Consider the following 21,166-nt stretch of genomic DNA (forward strand, 5'->3'; position numbering starts at 1 on the left):
CTCGTCAACTTCTCAAAAACCTCCATTAGGAGCTGCAAATAAACTACAAAGATACTCAAACAATACTTCGGTACTCAAGTTTCTTAGCGCTAGCTAGAGCTACATGATCCGATTTAATTTAAACAGGAGGCTGGCAAGGCTGATGGCGGCACGGTGGGATAGTGGTTAGCCCTGTGACCTCACAGCAAGAAGGCCACTGGTTTGAGTTCGCCTGGGGGGGGGGGGGGGGGGGGGGGGGAGTTTGGCCTTCTGTGTGGAGTTTTCATGTTCTCCCAGTGTATGTGTGGGTTCTCTTCAGGTACTCCAGCTTCCTCCCATCGTCCAAAAACAAGCATGTTAGGTCAGTTATCTACTCTGGATTGTCCCCAGGAATTAATGTGTGTGGGTGTCTGACTGCCTGCGATGGACCGGTAACCTGTCCAGGGTGACCCTGCCTCCCGATCAAAGATTGCTGGAATAGGCTACGCATGACCCTTAATATACTGGTTAAGAAAACTGAATGAATGTATGAATCTGCTGGTTCATGGACAGGACCAACATCCATAGTTAAAGTAAGACATCTTTGCTGCCATGTGTGACGGCCCCACCATTATTTTTACTTTGTTTAATTGTTTGTCACCCTGGCCCGGTGTGCTCTGCCACTTGTTAAAAGTTCCATCCAGCCAGAGCTCGGTGTGTCTCCCAGGCTTGGGCTGGGAGATCACCCTGGGTTTGTGCAGGTGTGGCACTGGTTTACTTTGGTTTAGGTTACTTTGATTGTGTTTTGGTTAAGTTCCTATTTTGATTATGTTCCTTTAATAAACCTTTTCTGTGTAAAACACCCACTTTTGTGCCTGCCTCCCTTCTTTGTTGCAGCTTTTTGAGCCGGGCTGTAACACATGTTTATGCAACACAGTCGCTCATTTCTGAGAATCATTAGGTATGTCTTATAGTACAAGTTGGGGTGTATATGTGTGCTGTTTACATGCGAGACAGTGATCAGGTGTGTGTTATTAATCTCTGATGCTTCATACTTGAGTGTGAAAAGCTTTTAATCATGTTCAAAATGAGTTTTTATTAAAGTACTTTGAGCTACATCTGCATGAAAAGTGCTTTATAATTTAATCTTGATTTGATTAAAGTAAAAAAAAAAAAAGACTTTCTAAACTCAAACGCAGATAGAAATAATAATACACAACAAAAGATGGAGAGATGTTGATGAGTTGGATGCGGCTGAAGCAGTTGTAATCTGTGCCTAACCTGCATACTCTGCAGCACGTTGAGGAAGTTGTTCATGCCCGTGAGGTGCTGCACATCCTGAAAAATGGCCACCAGCAGGGTAGGAGTAATGGCAAGGGAACGAGTCAGCAACACCCGCGCAAAGCGGGACCAGTGGAGGTTCAAGAAACCCTGCGAACACAACAGTCTGGGAGGTTTACAAGTAAAGCAGGTCTGCTTCCATATGATTCACAAGAGGTAATCATGGACGGCTGCATACAGGGATTTATAACAGTCTTTGAGAACAGAAAACATGTTTGAGATCATTTTTATGTCCGATTTGTGGTCTTCATTGGTTTTTTTCCCCCGTCACTCCTCTACTGACCTCCATAACAAACTGGCCGGAGTACGTTCCAGTCATGGTGGAGCTCTGCCCGGCTGCGAGGATCCCCACTGCCCAGATATAGAGCGCTGCTGGGCCAAAGTAACAGCCCAGCACCACTCCCTGTGACACACACATTCAACCACCGCGTTCATACAAGCCAATTGACAGAAAATTTATAGGAAAAGCAAGAGATTGTATCGAATCTTGACTGATTCAAGCGGCAACATGTCTCGCTTGTTCAGGATGGAGGATTGAAGCACAAAGAGGGTTTATTGTTGTTTACTTAAGTTGATGAAGTTTAGTTTATTATCAGTCGGTATTTCATAAACTGGATTGAATAAGGATGTAAAAAAAGAGAAGGGAACTAAAGAGCCTTTAATTACATTAGAATAAAATAATAAAACTAGAAACACTCAAATAGTGCAGACTCCATTGTAATTTTTTTTATGACAGTAAAAGTCTAAATGTCAAAGCGAGCCCTGTCTTAGCAAAGTTCTGCTATGTCCTGCTGCTATGTCATGGTGCAGCACGGTGGTACAGTGGTTATCGCTCATAGCAAGGAAGTCGCTGGTTCGATCCTCAGCTGGGCAGTGTCTTTTCTATGTGGAGTTTCAATGTTCTCCTTGTATGTGTGGGTTCTCCCTGGGTATCCATCCAAAGACATCAGTGTTAGGTTAAATGATCACTATTCACATGTAAGTTGCTTTGGACAAAATGATCAGTCAAATAGCTTTAAAAATCCTGCAGAGATCCCACACATCATAGGATATGGGCGGTGTGCATGTGCATGTGGATCTCTTCTAAAGACCCACCTATTTTCACTGGCATTTTACCTAGAATGAGTTTGCTTTTACTGCCTTTATTGTTTATTTGTTTCATTGTTTTTAGATTTTATGGTTTTAAACTTTTCTGTTTTTTTTGTTTTATGTTTTTGTATGTTAAATATGTTATGTTTATCACTTTGTTAGCAGTGGCTGTCAGAAAGTGCTTTATAAATAAAGTTGGCTTGGCTTGGCTTGGCTTGGCAGGTAACACATTCCACGTCTTTCTCACAGTTTTATTTCTTTACAGTGAGAATAAACGAAATCATACCCCTTTGTAGAGGTCCACCTCCAGAGTATCATTATTCAGAGGAAGCAGGGGTGAATGAAGACTCCCAGTTTGATTGCAGACATTGTACTGAAAAACCAAACAAAATCAAGACAACACTACAGTGAACCCTTCTGCCATCTGGTACTGTTATCCAAAAACTGTTTTTGCCCATTTGGTGATCATTTCAGCCATGTTCTGACTATTAAAATACCAATTAGAGGTTGATTAGGAAAACATTTCACACATATTCACACCATAAACATTTTTTATGGGCCCATGGTGGACCCACAGCTCCACAAAATAACAAAAAATAGCTGCTTGTGTATACAACAGGAAATCAGTGCAATCTGGTGGAATCCAGCAAAAATGCCAGGACTTCTCTTCCAAACGAAACACTGACATCAAAGACTGAATGGTTTTAAACTGGAATGACTGTGAGATTAAAATACATAATGTTAACGGAAGTCAAGAGGAAATTTTTAGCTTTGAAGATCACCAGAGTAAATAAGTGCGGTGGACACACAGGCTGATTCACAGCATTAGCAGCGGAGAAACTTACCACTTCTACATTTGTACGTTGGTAGAAAGCTTCAGCAAACACAGCAACCACAAACATGTTGATGAGGAACGACACAAACAGTGCGATAGCTGACTCGATGAAGAAATATTTGTTGGCTTCTTCGATCTCTTTCTTGTTAGACCGATCCACTTGTCGGGACTGAAAGAGTTTCAAGACACTTGACTGATCAGCTGATAAAGATTAGAAAGAGCAGATTAAAAAGGAGCGTTTGCTGCTGTCTGACCTTTACGAGTGCTGAGTGGAGGTAAATGTTGTGAGGCATGATGACGGCGCCCACAATGCCAACAGCCTGACCCAGCTGAACGGGTCCGCAGCCCTCACAGTGAGGCACAAACATCCCCTTCAGCAGCTGGCCTTGGTCCGGACCCACTGTCACATACTTTATCCACAAGCAGGAAAAGATTGTAATGGTGACTCTCACAAAGATAGCAGCTTAAACACGTTGGGGAGGTTTATTTAGAGTAAGTTATAGAAAAATTATCTAAATTTTGGGTTGAAAACTTTAGCGTCCTTCAAACAAACACCAGGAGATGTTACACCCCATCCATCCATCCATCCGTCTTCTGCCGCTTATCCGGGGTCGGGTCGCGGGGGCAGCAGCCTAAGCAGGGAAGCCCAGACTTCCCTCTCCCCAGCCAAATTTGCCAACTCTGCGGGGGGATCCCAAGGCGTTCCCAGGCCAGCCGAGAGATATAATCCCTCCAGCGTGTCCTGGGTCTTCCCCGGGGTCTCCTCCCAGAGGGACGTGCCTGGAACACCTCACCAGGGAGGTCCAGGAGGCATCCTGACCAGATGCCCGAGCCACCTCAACTGGTTCCTCTCGATGTGGAGGAGCAGCGGCTCTACTCTGAGCCCCTCCCGGATGACCGAGCTCCTCACCCTATCTCTAAGGGAGAGCCCGGCCACCCTGCGGAGGAAACCCATTTCAGCCGCCTGTATACGAGATCTCGTTCTTTCAGTCACGACCCACAGCTCATGACCATAGGTGAGGGTAGGAACGTAGATCGACTGGTAAATCGAGAGCTTCGCCTTCTGGCTCAGCTCCTTCTTCACCACGACAGACCGGCACAGAGCCCGCATTACTGCAGATGCCACACCGATCCGTCTGTCGATCTCGCGCTCCATCCTTCCTTCACTCGTGAACAAGACCCCGAGATATTTAAACTCCTCCACTTGAGGCAGGACCTGACTCCCGACCCGGAGAGGGCAATCCACCCTATTCCGGCTGAGGACCATGGTCTCAGATTTGGAGGTGCTGATTCTCATCCCACACCTGCTCGGCGCCTCTCACTATGAGCAACTCCAGAGTGGAAGAAAGTCCAGCCCCTTTCGAGGGTACTGGTTCCAGAGCCCAAGCCATGCATCAAGGTGAGTCCAACTATATCTAGCCGGAACCGCTCAACCTTGCGCACAAGCTCAGGCTCCTTCCCCACCAGAGAGGTGACGTTCTACGTCCCTAGAGCCAGCTTCTGCAGCCGGGGATCGGACCGCCAGGGTCCCCGCCCCTTGCTGCCGCCCAGCTCACACTGCACCCGACCCCTACGGCTCCTCCCGCAGATGGTGAGCCCACGGGAGGTGGGGCCCATGTAACCCTTTCGGGCTGAGCCCAACCGGGCCCCATGGGCAAAGGCCCGGCCACCAGACGCTTGCTCTCGTACCCCACCTCCAGGCCTGGCTCCAGAGGGGGGTCCCGGTAACCCGCGTCCGGGCAAGGGAACATTCATGCCCAGGTTGGTCGTCATCGTAGAGGTCGATGATTTTACACCCCAAATTAAAAAAAAAAAAAAGGTGGGGCTTTTTCTAAAATGTAAATGATAGAATACAATGATTTATAAATCTAATTAAACCACATTTTATTCCCAGTAAAACATGAATAACACATCAGATGTTGAAATTAAGTGGAAAATGTGAGCTGAAACTGATGGCAGCAACATGTCTGTAAAAAGTAGTTCCAGGATGATGTTTAGCATCATTAGCATCTCCTCTTCTTCTAACATCTGTCTGTAAACATCTGGGAAGTGAGGAGAAAAGGTTGTGAGATGTTTTAGGAGAGGAATGTTGTCCCATTCTGGTCTGATGCAGGATTCCAGCTGCTCTACTGGTTTTCTGCTTCCACGATGCTCCAGATGTTTTGTACTGGTTAAAACATCTGGACTACAGCAGACCAGTTCTCCTGTTCCACCATGCTGCTGTGATGGATGCAGGATGTGGTTCAGCACTGTCTTGCTAAAAGAGAGCCATTAAATCTATTGTTTATTCAGTTACATTTTTTTAAAAATATAGTTTTCTGAGTGTATTACACTATTTTACAAATTATAGAGAAAACAAATAACACCATGTCACCATATTTAGCTATTTTTCTTCCCTTATTTTTGGATCGTATCAAGAATGAATCAATGCAAAACTAATTAAAATTAAATCAAATCTGCAAGGTCTTCCCTGAAAGAGACGTTGTCTGGATGGGAGCAGATGTTTCAGCATTGATGGAGCTTCCCAGATGTGGAAGCTGCCCACGCCATCGGCACTAATGCAACCCCATCCCATCAGAGATGCAACTTTTCTCCTGTCCACCGACAGCAACCTGGATGTTACTCACCAGCATCCAGTCTCGTCCCCTTCACACAGAGATTCCTCTTGATTCTCTGAATCGTTTGATGATATTATAGACTGTCAATGTTGGGATGTTCAAAGAATTTTCTGAAATTGTTTTTCCCAGATATGGGAAATCTGTTCATGTTTACTGCTCTCAAATGTTCTTTTTACACCCAGTCATGTTACTGAACTGTTGTCTGGTGGCCTAAATATTTGTCAAATGTTCCTCCTGTTTTTTTTTTTTTTGTTAATTCCAACCTTTCGTTCCTCCTGTTCCAACTATTTACAGATGACTTGCTGCCAACAGTTTTACAATGAGCTCATATTTTCTATGAAATTGTAAAATGTCTCAGTTTCAACATATTGTTTATGTTCTGTTAAGAATGAAATATGGATTAATAGAATATGTAAATCATTGGATTCTGCATTTATTTATACTTTACCCGACATCCTGGGGGTTGTAAAGGAATGTGTTTTACTGAAGTATGTTGGCAGATGTGCAAACATATTACCTCATATCCAAAAGTAATGGCCATGATGGCAATAAGCAAACCAAAAAAGGCTTCCAGCCTCCTCAGACCTGAAGAGAAACACAGGCGCCATTGACTTTAATCAGGCATAGCACATTTTACTGTTTAAAAATTATTATGAAAAAATGTGGATGGCCAACCTACCGTACTTGTCAAAAAGCAGGAAGACAAATGTATCGGTGATGGTAATGAGGACACCAGCCCAGAGAGGGATCCTGTGGTACAACATATACAGTAGAAATGGTCACCACTGAAGACAGGATTCTCAAAACACTTCCTGAACTGCAGCTCTGTTCAGTATTTACAGCACCTGCCAGAGGAGAGGAGGTTGGAAGCAATCGCACAGCCAATGACCTCCTGCATGTCGGCGCCAATGATGGCCAGCTCCACCATTAACCACAGAATGATGCGAGGCACCTTAACAGACACACACAAACTCCTTTTGTTAAATATGTTTACTTCCTGTTTGCAGACAATTTAACTTTTTATCATCTTGTCATTGAAACTGCATCACAGGATATGTTGCTTCCATGAAGAGGATGCTTTTCTCGTTCCAGAATGTGCCATTTTTCATGCTAAGATATTTCATATTTCTGCCTTCCCATTCAGAAAGTCCCTGCCTGTGTGCAGATATAGTCTGCTCCAGATTCACATATGTGGAAAAAATGCCCGACTCTCCAGCCTTGTGCTTTATTTCTTCGTCGTTTACACACCCCGGTTAAAATTCCAGGTTTTTCTGTTGATCAAAAAAAACCCCACAATAAATAATTTCCAAACTTTTCCCACCTTCATTATTGGCTACAACCTGGACAGTTCAACAGAAATCTGATCCCTTACGCTAAAACTGTTTTAAACGCCTTTTGATTCCATCCATCCTCAAACTGTTTACCTGGGATGGGGTCACGGGGTCAGCAGTCTAAGCAGAGAGACCCAGACTACCATCTCCCTGCTCATTTCTTCCAGCTCCCCTGGGCAAATCCTGAGGTGTTCCCAGGCCAGATGAGACACTCCCTCCTGCATGTCCTGGGTCTTCTCCAGGGTCTACTCCTTGTAGGATGCGCCTGGAACACTTCACCAGGGAGGCTCTTCTGGATGTGGAAGAACATCAGTTGTACTCTGATCTGACAGAGCTTCACGTCTTATCTCTGAGGTAGAGCCCAGCCAATCAGAAGAGGAAACTCATTTCAGTCACTTGTATCCATGATCTCATTCTTTTAATCATTTCTTTTGGTCACAGGTGATTGTGGGAATGTAGATCAGCTGATAAATCCAGAGCTTCTTCTTCCAGCTCAGGTCATCCAGATGGATGCAACGTTCACATCACTGCCAACGCTGCACTAATCCACCTGGTGATCTCCCACTCACTCATGAACAAGGTCCCCAGATGCTTGAGATCCTCCATTTGGGGGAGGACCCCACTCTCAACCCAGAGAGGACACTCCACCCAAGACCATGGTCTCAGATTTGGAGGTGCTGATTATCATGCCAACTTCATATTTAAATCATAGTTTTCAGTCTTCTTGGGTTGACTGAATAGTGGGATGGAAGTCTAACAGAATGACTTGGAAATATTTCTCACCCTTCCTCTCCTCCAAACTAAAATGTTTATTTATTGCTGTGTTCAATTAGCTGCTTCTTTAAAGAAAATGTTAAATTGTTTAAGAATTAAGGATACAAATGGGTCCAGTTTTGCAGAAGGAATATGCATTTCTGCCCACTCTGGTTGAAATGAAATGGAAATCATTTAATCAGTCCCAGAAAGGATAAATACAAGAATGCAAGATGTGATGCAAGTTAGATAAAAACAAGAATATTAGTTAAATTCAAGTATTTCAGCTGTTCAACAACAGGTGGTTGGGATTGTTTTTTGCCTAGTTCTCTACTTAGTGATGCATCAACATTTTATGTTAGATTTCCTTCAGAATAGATCTTATCTTGTCCTGCTGGAATAACGACTGACATACTGGGAAAATACAAATCCAGAACTCCAACATCAGCCTTATCAATACCTGCACTCTAATGAAGTCCTCCATGGTCACCGATGGCCTCCATACATCCCACTTTACTCTGATAAAAGTCCAGATGATCCTTCTCATCGCTGGAATGTGGAAGTACATGGCAAGTTCTCCCAAAAGCTGCTGAAACATGGACTCATCTGTCCACATGTCTTCTGTCTTTCTGTCCAGCTAAGATGAGCTAGTATCAAGAGAACTCACATTGGTCTTGGTCCTTATGTAATCCAGTTACAGTCTGATGAGTGTCAGGTGTGTTGCAGCAGGGAAACTCCCAACACTTGCAGGAGTGTGGCTCTCAAGGACTGGAGTTAGCCACCCCTGGACTAACCTTTGCTGGATGCTGCTTTTATACCCAACTGTGACACCCTCACCTGTCTCATTTAAGCTCCTTTGTGAGATATCTTGCAGAATAGGCTAAGCTTTTCTGTCTGTCTTTGCTTTCCTAACAGCTGTTTTTCAATGTGTTACTGCTGTAAAATATTAATTTGCCTATGTACGTGAAATACAAAGATATTTACTAGTGAATATGCTGAAAGTAATTTATTTTGGACTCATATCATGTCAAACAAATCAACAAAAGGAATAACTAACAGAGTGAAAATAGTCTCAGTCATTCTGAACAGATGTGAACCAATTGTCAAGAGATTGGTGCCAGAATCCCAGTTTGTACTCAGTGGGAAGCTTCATTACATTTTGATCTAACGGAGTTGCTGCGATTCTTATAAAATCTTGATCTGCGAGAGTCCACTTTGAGGAGGATGGACATGCAAAACATTTTGTGTTTTGGATCAGCTGTTTCTGTTGCCACAACTGCTGTTACTGCTGTGCTCATCAGAAAACTAAAGCAGCTAACTGTATGGGAATGGGCATGAATGAGGAATTTCTAGGAAAGAATTGTTACCAAGGAATGCTATAAGCATCCCTTAGTTATGCTGCTATAGGTTTAGACTGCTGAGGGACATTTCCTGATACACTGAGCTTCTTTCTCTCTCTCTTTATCTCTCTCTCTTACCCCCCCCCCCCCCCCGCTAACTGTGTTGCATCATTAACATGTATGTCTCCTGTCTCAGCAGGTCTCCCTGGCCGGGAGTAGCAGTTTCCTTCCTGTTAAAAGGGAGTTTTTTTCCTTCCCAGTCGTCAGTGTCCTTGCTCAGGATGGGAGATTGAGTTAAAGTTTCCAACTCAATGTTTTGGTTTCTTTTTATAGGCTATTATGAATTGGCTTTCATTATAAGTTTCATTAAAGTTGAATTGAATTAAACTATAAGGATACACAGTTATATTTTCTCTTTAATTATCTGTAAAACATTTTCTATCTCCTTCTCTTTCATTTGTAAAAGTGCTGCAGACTGATTTGTAGATATATTGTGCAAAATGGAAGTAATAAACAGCAGACAGCAATGTCTCACCGTGTGGTACTGGCGGTTACAGACTTCAGCCAGGTGCATCTGTGTGACCACGCCCAGGCGAGCTGCCAGCCGCTGCAGTAACAGACCCAAGATGGTGGCCAACAGCAACACCCAGAGAAGCTGAAAGAATGAGAGCACTCACATGTTAATCAGTGACCTCATAAACTCAAAGAAATTCAGACACAGCTGTTAGTAGAATCTGCAAAGTCAACTCTATAAATGTGTGGAAAAAACAAAACAGGAGAAACTCAGGTATGTTTTAAACAGAAAACACATAATCTGAGAACAGCTTCAGACCTGCAAACACATTAACTTTAACCAGTCTCCATGAGTCCACAGCTTTCCTGTCACACTGCTTCTCTGCAATCCTGAAGCTCAGTCATGTACCTTAGCAAACAATCATTTCCCTCCACATCAGAAAATAGATCTCCTGTCTCCACCTCCAGCCTGTCTGTCTCCTGAGACCTCCTCTCTCTCCACCTCCAGCCTGTTTGTCTCCTGAGACCTCCTCTTTTTTCTCCTGAGACCTCCTCTCTCTCCACCTCCAGCCTGTTTGTCTCCTGAGACCTCCTCTTTTTTCTCCTGAGACCTCCTCTTTCTCCACCTCCAGCCTGTTTGTCTCCTGAGACCTCCTCTTTTTTCTCCTGAGACCTCCTCTCTCTCCACCTCCAGCCTGTTTGTCTCCTGAGACCTCCTCTTTTTTCTCCTGAGACCTCCTCTTTCTCCACCTCCAGCCTGTTTGTCTCCTGAGACCTCCTCTTTTTTCTCCTGAGACCTCCTCTTTCTCCACCTCCAGCCTGTTTGTCTCCTGAGACCTCCTCTTTTTTCTCCTGAGACCTCCTCTTTCTCCACCTCCAGCCTGTTTGTCTCCTGAGACCTCCTCTTTTTTCTCCTGAGACCTCCTCTTTCTCCACCTCCAGCCTGTCTGTCTCCTGAGACCTCCTCTCTCTCCACCTCCAGCTGGTTTGTCTCCTGAGACCTCCTCTTTCTTCACCTGTGGCCTGTTTGTCTCCTGAGACCTCCTCTTTTTTCTCCTGAGACGTCCTCTTTCTCACCTGTAGCCTGTCTGTCTCCTGAGACCTCCTCTTTCTCCACCTCCAGCCTGTTTGTCTCCTGAGACCTCCTCTTTCTCCACCTCCAGCCTGTCTGTCTCCTGAGACCTCCTCTTTTCTCTCCTGAGACCTCCTCTTTCTCCACCTCCAGCCTGTTTGTCTCCTGAGACTTCCTCTCTCTCCAACTCCACCCTGTCTGTCTCCTGAGACCTCCTCTTTCTCCACCTCCAGCCTGTTTGTCTCCTGAGACCTCCTCTTTCTCCACCTCCACCCTGTCTGTCTCCTGAGACCTCCTCTTTCTCCACCTCCAGCCTGTTTGTCTCCTGAGACCTCCTCTTTTCTCTCCTGAGACCTCCTCTTTCTCCACCTCCAGCCTGTCTGTCTCCTGAGACCTCCTCTTTCTCCACCTCCAGCCTGTCTGTCTCCTGAGACCTCCTCTTTTCTCTCCTGAGACCTCCTCTTTCTCCACCTCCAGCCTGTCTGTCTCCTGAGACCTCCTCTTTTCTCTCCTGAGACCTCCTCTTTCTCCATCTCCACCCTCTCTGTCTCCTGAGACCTCCTCTTTCTCCACCTCCAGCCTGTCTGTCTCCTGAGACCTCCTCTTTTCTCTCCTGAGACCCCTTTTTTCTCCACCTCCAGCCTGTCTGTCTCCTGAGACCTCCTCTCTCTCCACCTCCAGCTGGTTTGTCTCCTGAGACCTCCTCTTTCTTCACCTGTGGCCTGTTTGTCTCCTGAGACCTCCTCTTTTTTCTCCTGAGACGTCCTCTTTCTCACCTGTAGCCTGTCTGTCTCCTGAGACCTCCTCTTTCTCCACCTCCAGCCTGTTTGTCTCCTGAGACCTCCTCTTTCTCCACCTCCAGCCTGTCTGTCTCCTGAGACCTCCTCTTTTCTCTCCTGAGACCTCCTCTTTCTCCACCTCCAGCCTGTTTGTCTCCTGAGACTTCCTCTCTCTCCAACTCCACCCTGTCTGTCTCCTGAGACCTCCTCTTTCTCCACCTCCAGCCTGTTTGTCTCCTGAGACCTCCTCTTTCTCCACCTCCACCCTGTCTGTCTCCTGAGACCTCCTCTTTCTCCACCTCCAGCCTGTTTGTCTCCTGAGACCTCCTCTTTTCTCTCCTGAGACCTCCTCTTTCTCCACCTCCAGCCTGTCTGTCTCCTGAGACCTCCTCTTTCTCCACCTCCAGCCTGTCTGTCTCCTGAGACCTCCTCTTTTCTCTCCTGAGACCTCCTCTTTCTCCACCTCCAGCCTGTCTGTCTCCTGAGACCTCCTCTTTTCTCTCCTGAGACCTCCTCTTTCTCCATCTCCACCCTCTCTGTCTCCTGAGACCTCCTCTTTCTCCACCTCCAGCCTGTCTGTCTCCTGAGACCTCCTCTTTCTCCACCTCCAGCCTGTCTGTCTCCTGAGACCTCCTCTTTTCTCTCCTGAGACCTCCTCTTTCTCCACCTCCAGCCTGTTTGTCTCCTGAGACCTCCTCTTTTCTCTCCTGAGACCTCCTCTTTCTCCACCTCCAGCCTGTCTGTCTCCTGAGACCTCCTCTTTCTCCACCTCCAGCCTGTCTGTCTCCTGAGACCTCCTCTTTCTCCACCTCCAGCCTGTCTGTCTCCTGAGACCTCCTCTCTCTCCACCTCCAGCCTGTTTGTCAGCTAACGAAGCAAAGAAACTGAATTCCCACCTCCTTTGGATAAGTGGATCTACTGTAAAAATAAATAGATATTTCTGTTTGATGTTTTTCAAACCAAATAATTTGTTTGAATGATTTCAGAAATACAAATACCAGAAAATATCTACAGACATGTGCTATGGTTACATGTTATTTTTTAATTTGGAATTAATTCCCAAAAAACATTTGCAACTGAAAACATTTTCCTTTGAGTTTACATGGAAATAATTCAGAATTGAGGTGTGTATGTTTTACTTAATTCCACTTTAGATCCCAGGGTTTGGAAGAGTTCTGATTGGACGGGGCAAATGAGACATACTTATGTCTACAGGAAATAAACAAACTCCACTTCCTGATTCTTTTCTTTCAGTCATACCAAGGAAGACAGAGTGCCAGAGACGGGAGGCAGAAGACTGTGCAGAATATGCCCGTCATTGCAACAAAACAAGGGAAGGAGCATGTGCACAACAAATGGAATTAACTTTGAGCTGAATAAATGTTTACATGATAGAGGAATTAATCAGTTCAGATTTAAAATAGGAAGAAAGCAGCCACTTACTTTGCAATTCAGTTTAATCCGGAGTTGTCTTTTTCATGTGAAATGAGGTGTTGACATGGTCATTTTTCAATTCTTTAAAGCAGAATTAACTTTTATTCCAAAGTAAAGAGGAATTAAAACTCATGTAAATGTGGCCACTAATGGTTTGTGAAAGCAAATTACCTTGAATCCAGCTTTAGCTCCGGACTGCAGGTCAGACTCGATGTTACCTGGGTCCAAGTAGGCGATACTCATCAGAAATCCAGGTCCAGTAAAAGCCCAGAGCTTACTGAGGCTGAAGCTCCTCTGTAGGAGGTAGAACCACCAATTGTAACATTAATAACACTAAATCTGGCCTCATAAAGAGAATCTGCAAGATCTTTTAAACTATTCAGATTACCTCACTGTCTTCCTGGGGAACAGGGACCCTCTCCTCAAAGTAAGTACTTGGAGGCGGTTCATTGTTGTGATTGGGGAAGACGGAGGTTGTGGCGAGTACTCTGTGAGTGTGTGTGGTCTGGATTACTGCTTTATCTTCTGTCTTTACGACATCATCTGATGAAACATTGTGATTTTCATAAAAAGCTTAATTTTTATATCTACAGATATTACTGAAAAGGTTTTACTCAGAACAAACAGAAGTGCACAATGGCTATGAAAATGAAATATTAGAGTAATCAGTACAATGCTTATGCTAACCATTTTAGTCAGTATGCTAGCTAAAACTCGCTTCAGATTTAAGGATTTTAAATGATCATTTAAATTTCAATTTAAATCATTGATAACCACATAGTTCAGCCTGATGATGGCAATATCACTGTTATTACAGTTCAATCTGAAATTGTATCCAGAATGATCATTTTTCGAGTGTCTTATGTGAAAATTGATGAAGAAATTTATTATTTATTCATTTATTGTTGTTTGGTCAAATTTACATCACAAACAAAATTGAAAAAAACAACATAAAATAACATAAGTTTCATCATTCTCATTTGACCAGGTGTAGGCAGAAGACAAGGCTTATTATACTGACCCTTCTCTCCAAACTTAAAGTACCAACTGCGTTGGAGATTTGTTTACAATATATAACTAATATATATATATAAGAAAAGATCCATGAAGACATGGAAATGATCTTAGACTTTTTCAACTCCTGCATTTAAGTACTTTTTATTCATTAATATATATATCCTGATTCCAGGCAAGAAAAACAATCAAATCAACTCTCTCACCTTGTTCTGTTTGTTCCAGCTCTGGAAGAAGCTCTGTAGGAACACTGGGGGGTAGAGATGAGATGTGGATGCTCTCAGGAGGAGGATTCCTGCCTGGAAGTGAACAGAGTCTGATTGTTCAGAAGATTTAATCCAGATAAGAGCTATCCAGATTTGGAAATCATTTTTTTTTTTAACCTTTTTTTTTTTTTATCATGGAAAATACTTTTATCCGGGTTGTTCAAATTAATTCGGATTAGATTACTCTGATTTTGATAGACTTTTCAGGATTACTAAATCTGATCATTCAGGTCGCATCTCCAGTTGTTCAAAAGATTTAATCTGGATCAAAATGACACAGATTTGGAAATTTCACTTTTACTATCCAGGATCTGGTAATCTGTTTTACTTTTATGGCAGTTTTTCAAAACAACATGGATCACCCTGATCCATATTCACAGTTTTCAAGATTACCAAATCCAGATTACCAGTACTTAAAACAACGTTGGCATCCAGCTTTGTGAAGAACAAGTAGAAAAATAAGTATGAGGTCACTGAGATTATAAAACAAAAATCTAAAACATCCTCTTGTGTTTATAATTTCATGACGTCTCGTCTGAGTCACAGCAAATAAAACTCTAATTAATAAGTAGATCATGGATTTTTTTGAAAATGTTTTAAATAACAAAATAAAGGATGCTCAAGGTTTTTAAGGTTCTTTATCTATGAAGGAGTGATCAGCCTTTTGAAGCCTTGGTTTTAGGAGGTGGATCTGAAGTTTTGCTTTGGTTTGGTCTGCTTGATTTGTTCCTCTGCTAGAGTACCGGTATCTGTGTTTAGGCTCTTTCAGTTTCTCGTTTGATAAGTGATTCACAGGCATCCTCATTATTATTTGGCAAGGACCCTTGTCTGAGCTCCTGCGACTGCTGGATCTACCACCTAGGATCCAGATTCTTCTACAATAATAAAGGCCAGAATTACTGTTTCCTCTGAATTAGACGGAACTGATTCCCTTTGTCGCACATTTATGGGCGCATCGTCTCCTAACACCTTTAATCCTGTACAATGCCATAAAGTTCCTACCACTAACTATGTCCAACACTACATCTGGGTCTATTTCCCTTTCTTAAAGGATTTGCTGCCTGTTTGGGTGTTTTTTATTTGCTTCTGCAAGATCGATCGCAAGTATTGTTAATCACTACCACCATTTTGGTGTACTGCCAAAGGGTGATTCTCGCTTTTGCTTTGGGGATGCTGATATTTGTCAGGCCAAAACTTCAACGAGGAACCTGAAAGAGTCACAATCTGTCGGTGGAAGAACAGGTCCTCTGCATGTCTATGCTTCTTGGGCTTTCTAAGTAGTTGGTGACAATATGGGAATGCAGAAATCAACTGAGATCGATGTCTCAATTGCATTGGGCAATCTGGTCAGTCAGTTTGTTTTATATCTAAATGAGGATCTGATTGCCCAGACCCAGCAGAAGGTTTTACTTGTGGGGAATATTCCTAATGTTATTGGGGTTATCGACTGTACTTCTGCATATATCAAGCACCTCATGAAAGGGAGTGGGAAGGAGAGGCACAGCATCAACATCAAGCTCGTTGGCAGTGCTGACCTCACCATCACAATATGTGAAGTGGCCTGGGTCGGTCCATGATGCCTGTACCCTGAGGGAGTGTGCCTTGTACAGAGAGGTCCAAACCAACTGACCAGATGTAATAATAAGAAACAGCACCTATTCACTCCTATTATGGCTGATGACCCCTTTGCCTGTGGCAAACACTCCTGCACAGGCAAGGTTTAACACTGCTCACTGAAACACAAGATGTGCCATTAAACGTCTTGAAGAGGTACTTTCCATGCCTCGATTACTTGCAAGTGGAGCCACAGAGAGCATGCATCATAACTGTATTATGCTTCTCAACATTGCCACCAGGCAGAATATCCCCATTTACGATGATGCTAATGATGCACTTAAGCTTGTTGAAGAGCCAGAAAATCATTCTGTAATATCTCAGGATGAGCAACCGACTGGGGTTGTGATAAGAGATGCAATTGAGCTAAATTATTTTGAACTATGTCACTATGATTATCAATGAGACATGAAAGTTAAATCTAAATAATTTTTGTTTGTTATTAAATGATTTGTGTAGGATTATTCATTTATTTCTTTTTATTGTTGTGCGTTTCATCTCATTTATCTTTTCAAATGCTGAACAAACCAACTGATCTAAAAACTAAATAAACACTTCATAATATATATCCATTGTTAGCCCAGTTTGAAGTTAGTTTTTATTATAATTTGCTCCTGTAATTCACAATGCTTTCACCGTTCTCTTCTTTTTTATATGCTGTCTATGCTTCTCCTTTGACCAGTCTAGTCCATTTATTTTGGCATCAAATGTCCTACCTAAAAGTTGTTAACACCACAAACTGAATATTTCATCCAGATAAAATGTGAGATTATGTGATTTAAATGGAATACATTTTTTTCAACAGCCACTTTTCAAGATTTGATCCAATCTGAAACACTTTTACCTAGATTGGATCTTTTGAACAGGGTGTAGTTGACCCAGTAGGACTGAAAGATATGAGAACTGTAAATGTAAAACATAACTTTTCACATTATCTGTTTATTCAATCTAAAGACAAACCTAAATGAAACTAGTAGGGATGACTCCAACAAGATGCCAACATTTGCACCATTTTTTTCTTTTATTTATTTATTTATTTACTTATTTATTTGGTTGTCAGTTTTTAAAGAAATTAGATATTATGTAAAACTGATCTAAAAAACAGACATCCAGGTCAGTAAGCAGAATTATACAATCATTACAGCCTAAAGTTTCTGAGTTTGAGCAGAAAACAGAAATATTCCACACAATGTCCCTGAAGGCTGATGTTAGCATATTTAGGCTAACGTTAGCATGTTTAAGCTAACGTTCCTCTTAGCTTGAGTCCGGTTTGGTTTTTTATTGTTAGCTACTGATATTAGTGTTTATAGGAAGTTTTGTGCACACATATAAGTGTATTTAAGAGGAATTCTGAGCTGTGTATAAGATTTGTGACCACAGTAACCTCTCTAATAATCTAAATTTAGTTTGTTTCCAGATTCCTCTTCACACATGAACAAAAATGGTTTACATCTATAAATTTGTTAGCATAACTGTACTTATTTTTTCAACTTAAGCTTTCTGCATTTTTATGTATCATTTAGCTGACATCAATGATTTTGTTAAAGGCAACAGCTCACGTGACACTTGAATGATTAAGGGGAAAAATGAAATAATTTCAACATTCATAAACCTGGACATTTTGTAAAAAGTTATGAAAAATCAGCAAAAATATTTTGTCAGATCATTAATCAGCTATAAAAGATTTCTGTAGTCTATCCATTGATTTCATGGTCTGTAACTTCAGGGTCTTGATGATGTAGCCTCTTGTGTGATGGTAACATAAATAGAATTTTTATGGTCTTGTTCCAGGAGGTGATAACTTTAGACCATAAAACATATCAATCAGGTGATCTGAACATTGTCACATAACATATTTATGTTGTGAACATTTACACCACAGTAAGGAAGTTACCCCTGATATTAGAGTTTTTCCTCAGTTGTTTTGCTTTTCTCACAACAGAATTAATATTTTCATAAATATTTGTTAAAACTCCAGGGCAGCTGGTCCTTTCTCATCAGAGCAGCATTTTTTGTTGCATTGATCAAATTGCAAAAGCTTTTGCTTTGACACAGTTCTCTGTGCTTCTATTTTTATATAATTTGCTTTGGTCATATCAGTCAAAATGAACTATACATACAAATGCAGGATAGTGAGTTCCGATAAAACTAATTGATTGATACAAAAACTAGATTTAAACTTGAGAAAAATTAGCTGGTTGGATCAAAAAGTGTGTTTTTTTTCTGCATATTGCTGTGAGTATGAAGCAAAATGGGAATCAAATGTATTCTGTCTCATGTATTCAATTTCTTTAAAAACAGTAGTGCGTAACTTTACTGTAGTTTTCAGATGGCTGTACATCCAGTGTGTTGAGATGTATTTGGCATTTTCAGGTCATGTCTCCAAGATCTGACATTTTTCTACCATATTCAAAATAATATTAAATGAAAACATGACTGAGTAGCTTGTTAGTCCTCAGTGGTGACAGGACTTTTCATTTTGATGCTCTGACAGTCTCACTGACATAAATACTTGCTTTTGATGAATAAACTCTCTATTTTTAGCATGCTTTTGCAGGTTTTTCACCAGGTTTTACAGCTTGTACAAATTGTTTTGAGAAATGCACCAACTGCTGCGCAAATGTTAATTCTTTTGTGAGAAATGCACCAAAATGACTGAGAAAAACTAAAAAAAAGAATTTAAACCCACAATAGAGATCTAGTCAGACCTTGAAAGAACGTGGATGGATCGATAGATAAACAAATACATATACAGATGGACATATGTGTAGGTAGATAGGTAGATGGACGGAATGACACACTTACAGATGGACAAGTGGATAAATAAGGACGCTACCTGTCCCTCCATGTGTTTTGTGCTGCATGAGATCAGCTCAGAGTGAGACACCTCACCTGTGCGCAGGAAGGAGAACATGTTGTGCAGCGTGAATCTAAATCCGCAGACCTCTGAGCTGTGTCCTGGTCAAATGATCTCGTCCTCGTCCTCTTCCTCATCTGTAAGGGTTGGAACAGGAAAGTCCTGCAGGTTGAATGTCGACCCTTGGTTGAGTCACCGTGAAGGAGGAGGGAACGGCTTGAGAACAAAGGTAGACATTAGCAGAACTGACCCAGTTTTTCCTGTTCGGACCATGTGATCTGGTTTAAATAGTGAAAACAGTCTGAGCTGATCCAGGACCAGAAGGAAATGTTTTATAAAAGGGATGTGGATGGAAACAAGATCCATGTTTTTTTCCTTTTCTTCTTCAAAGCAGCTTCTTAAGGAACCAGATACACTGCACAAAAAATGTTGTATTAACTTAAAAACACAAGGTTTGTAAGAAAAATCTTAACTAAACGGCTCTGCTGTCGTGCAAGCTCTAAGTGAAGAAGTAGACTTTTAAATGTGAACAAAGTTAGGACACATATCCAGCTGTGCTCGTGTCTTTGAGCTGAAACAACTCATGCCATTAAGAAGAAAATGTCTCTGGAAAAAAAGAGGTTATGTTCACAATTTCCTTCAACTTAACTGAAATGACAAAAATATGTTATTAATACCAGAGCGAAAATCATTTTCTGTAAGAAGTTTTTCGTTGAAAACAATATTATGTTAATATTATTAACAATATTATCATAGTATTATTATTAGCTGATGAAGATGATGGAGGATTCTTCACACCCTCGCCACAACACAGTGATGAAACAACAAAGTGTGTTCAGTGAGAGGCTTCTTCAGGTCCGATGCAAGACTGAAAGATAAAGAAGATCATTCCTGTCGGCAGCCATCAGCCTCCGGAACAAGACCTCCTCAAATTAATTATTGTTATATACTACAATATTGAATTTCCCTTTGGGGATTAATAAAGTATTTTTCATTTCATTTTTCATTTCATTTCATATTAATTAATGACAAAATTATTATTTAGTCTCGTTCCAGAGGCTGATGCCGCTGGAAGGAATGATCTCCACCAGCTTTCTGTCTTGGATTGGACTTGACGAAGTCTCACGCTGAACACTTTGTTGTATCCTCACTGTGCTGCGTTGTGAGGAATCATCACTTATATTCAGCAGCTTGTGCAGCATTCCTGGACAACCATCTCCAGAGTTGTCTCCAGCACAGAACCAGCCTTCTTGATCCATTTGTCCCGTCTAGTTTCTGACTCTGATTCTGCTCCAACAGATGCTGCAAAGCTGATTGCACTTTCCACAGCAGACATATGAAAGATACACAACATTTAGTGCAGACGTTGCAGGATCTGAGCTTCCTTAAGAAGCAGAGTCTGCTCTTTCCCTTCCTGTTGATACCTCTGTGTTGCATTTTCAGTCTAGTCTGCTGTCCATTGAACTTAGAGGTAATTGCTGAGTAGTTTATCCAACTTACTTTGATTATGATTTAATCTCTTACGCTGATATAACATGATGTAATGTGTGGAGTTTACTCAGAAAGGTGTTACAGCTGGATAGCTTTCTTGTCTTGAGTTCACTAATCTTTTTAAACCTTTTTACAGCATGTGTGTGGTGTTTTGAGTTGCCTTCTTTCCTACTAAAAATCTCATCAAAAAACATTTTGTCCTGATAAATCCTTTCCTGAAACAGATGTACAAGAGATAGATTACAACTAGATTAAACAATGTTTGAACAACATAAAAACCAAAATATTTAATATGTCGATTTTTCACATGATCACAACTGCAGCTATTTAACCTCTAGTTTTTATCTCTGATAAAACTGTTTGGACATACAGTAACATTAAAAAAAAACATGTTTTTACTCTCCTCTTTTGTAATCACCACTAATGTCACAAAATGTCTTAAAAAGTGAATCAAAGCAACAAACAAACAAAAGGAATCCATAAAAATGACAATTGAACAACCTATAACCATTATAATTACAGTTTTATATAAAGTTAAACTAATCAAATAATAAAAGATTATCTGGTTATTATTTAGCTGTTTTATTGATTAGTTTTATTGGCAGATGCACATAGTTTTAAAAAATGTTGACAGATAAAGCATGTCTGGGTTGAGACAACAGTAACAGGCAAGTCTGTAAAATGTTGAATTATCAGGATTTATGTGTTTGCTTCATTGTAACCATGACTATAGATCCCCTATTTTAGGACTAGTTTTGGGCCGACAGCCTTCTCTAGGAAGAGTTCTAAGTCATGGATCGCAGACCTTAACACCATACCGGATTTTAAAAGGTTTTCTTCCAAATTAAGAACTGGATAAAG

General features: G+C 41.7%; 1 protein-coding gene across 1 annotated transcript in view; it reads right to left on the minus strand.

Moving 5' to 3' along the window:
• The window catches only part of LOC306755366 (natural resistance-associated macrophage protein 2-like), a gene marked incomplete at both ends in the record, with an annotated part of 22,449 nt that extends 3,578 nt beyond the window's left edge, over nucleotides 1-18,871 (minus strand). The window contains 13 exons of the mRNA XM_079239727.1: nucleotides 1,240-1,389; nucleotides 1,583-1,702; nucleotides 2,675-2,761; nucleotides 3,234-3,392; nucleotides 3,478-3,633; nucleotides 6,359-6,426; nucleotides 6,521-6,591; nucleotides 6,687-6,793; nucleotides 9,801-9,920; nucleotides 13,235-13,357; nucleotides 13,452-13,606; nucleotides 14,284-14,376; nucleotides 18,850-18,871. Coding sequence (XP_079095853.1) covers nucleotides 1,240-1,389; nucleotides 1,583-1,702; nucleotides 2,675-2,761; nucleotides 3,234-3,392; nucleotides 3,478-3,633; nucleotides 6,359-6,426; nucleotides 6,521-6,591; nucleotides 6,687-6,793; nucleotides 9,801-9,920; nucleotides 13,235-13,357; nucleotides 13,452-13,606; nucleotides 14,284-14,376; nucleotides 18,850-18,871 — 1,431 coding nt within the window. The remainder of the gene's footprint in view (nucleotides 1-1,239; nucleotides 1,390-1,582; nucleotides 1,703-2,674; nucleotides 2,762-3,233; nucleotides 3,393-3,477; nucleotides 3,634-6,358; nucleotides 6,427-6,520; nucleotides 6,592-6,686; nucleotides 6,794-9,800; nucleotides 9,921-13,234; nucleotides 13,358-13,451; nucleotides 13,607-14,283; nucleotides 14,377-18,849) is intronic.
• Between the last annotated feature and the right edge of the window lie 2,295 nt (nucleotides 18,872-21,166).

Source organism: Telmatherina bonti (assembly GCF_933228915.1).
Source record: "Telmatherina bonti genome assembly, chromosome: 4".
In the NCBI taxonomy this organism is placed as follows: domain Eukaryota; kingdom Metazoa; phylum Chordata; class Actinopteri; order Atheriniformes; family Telmatherinidae; genus Telmatherina; species Telmatherina bonti.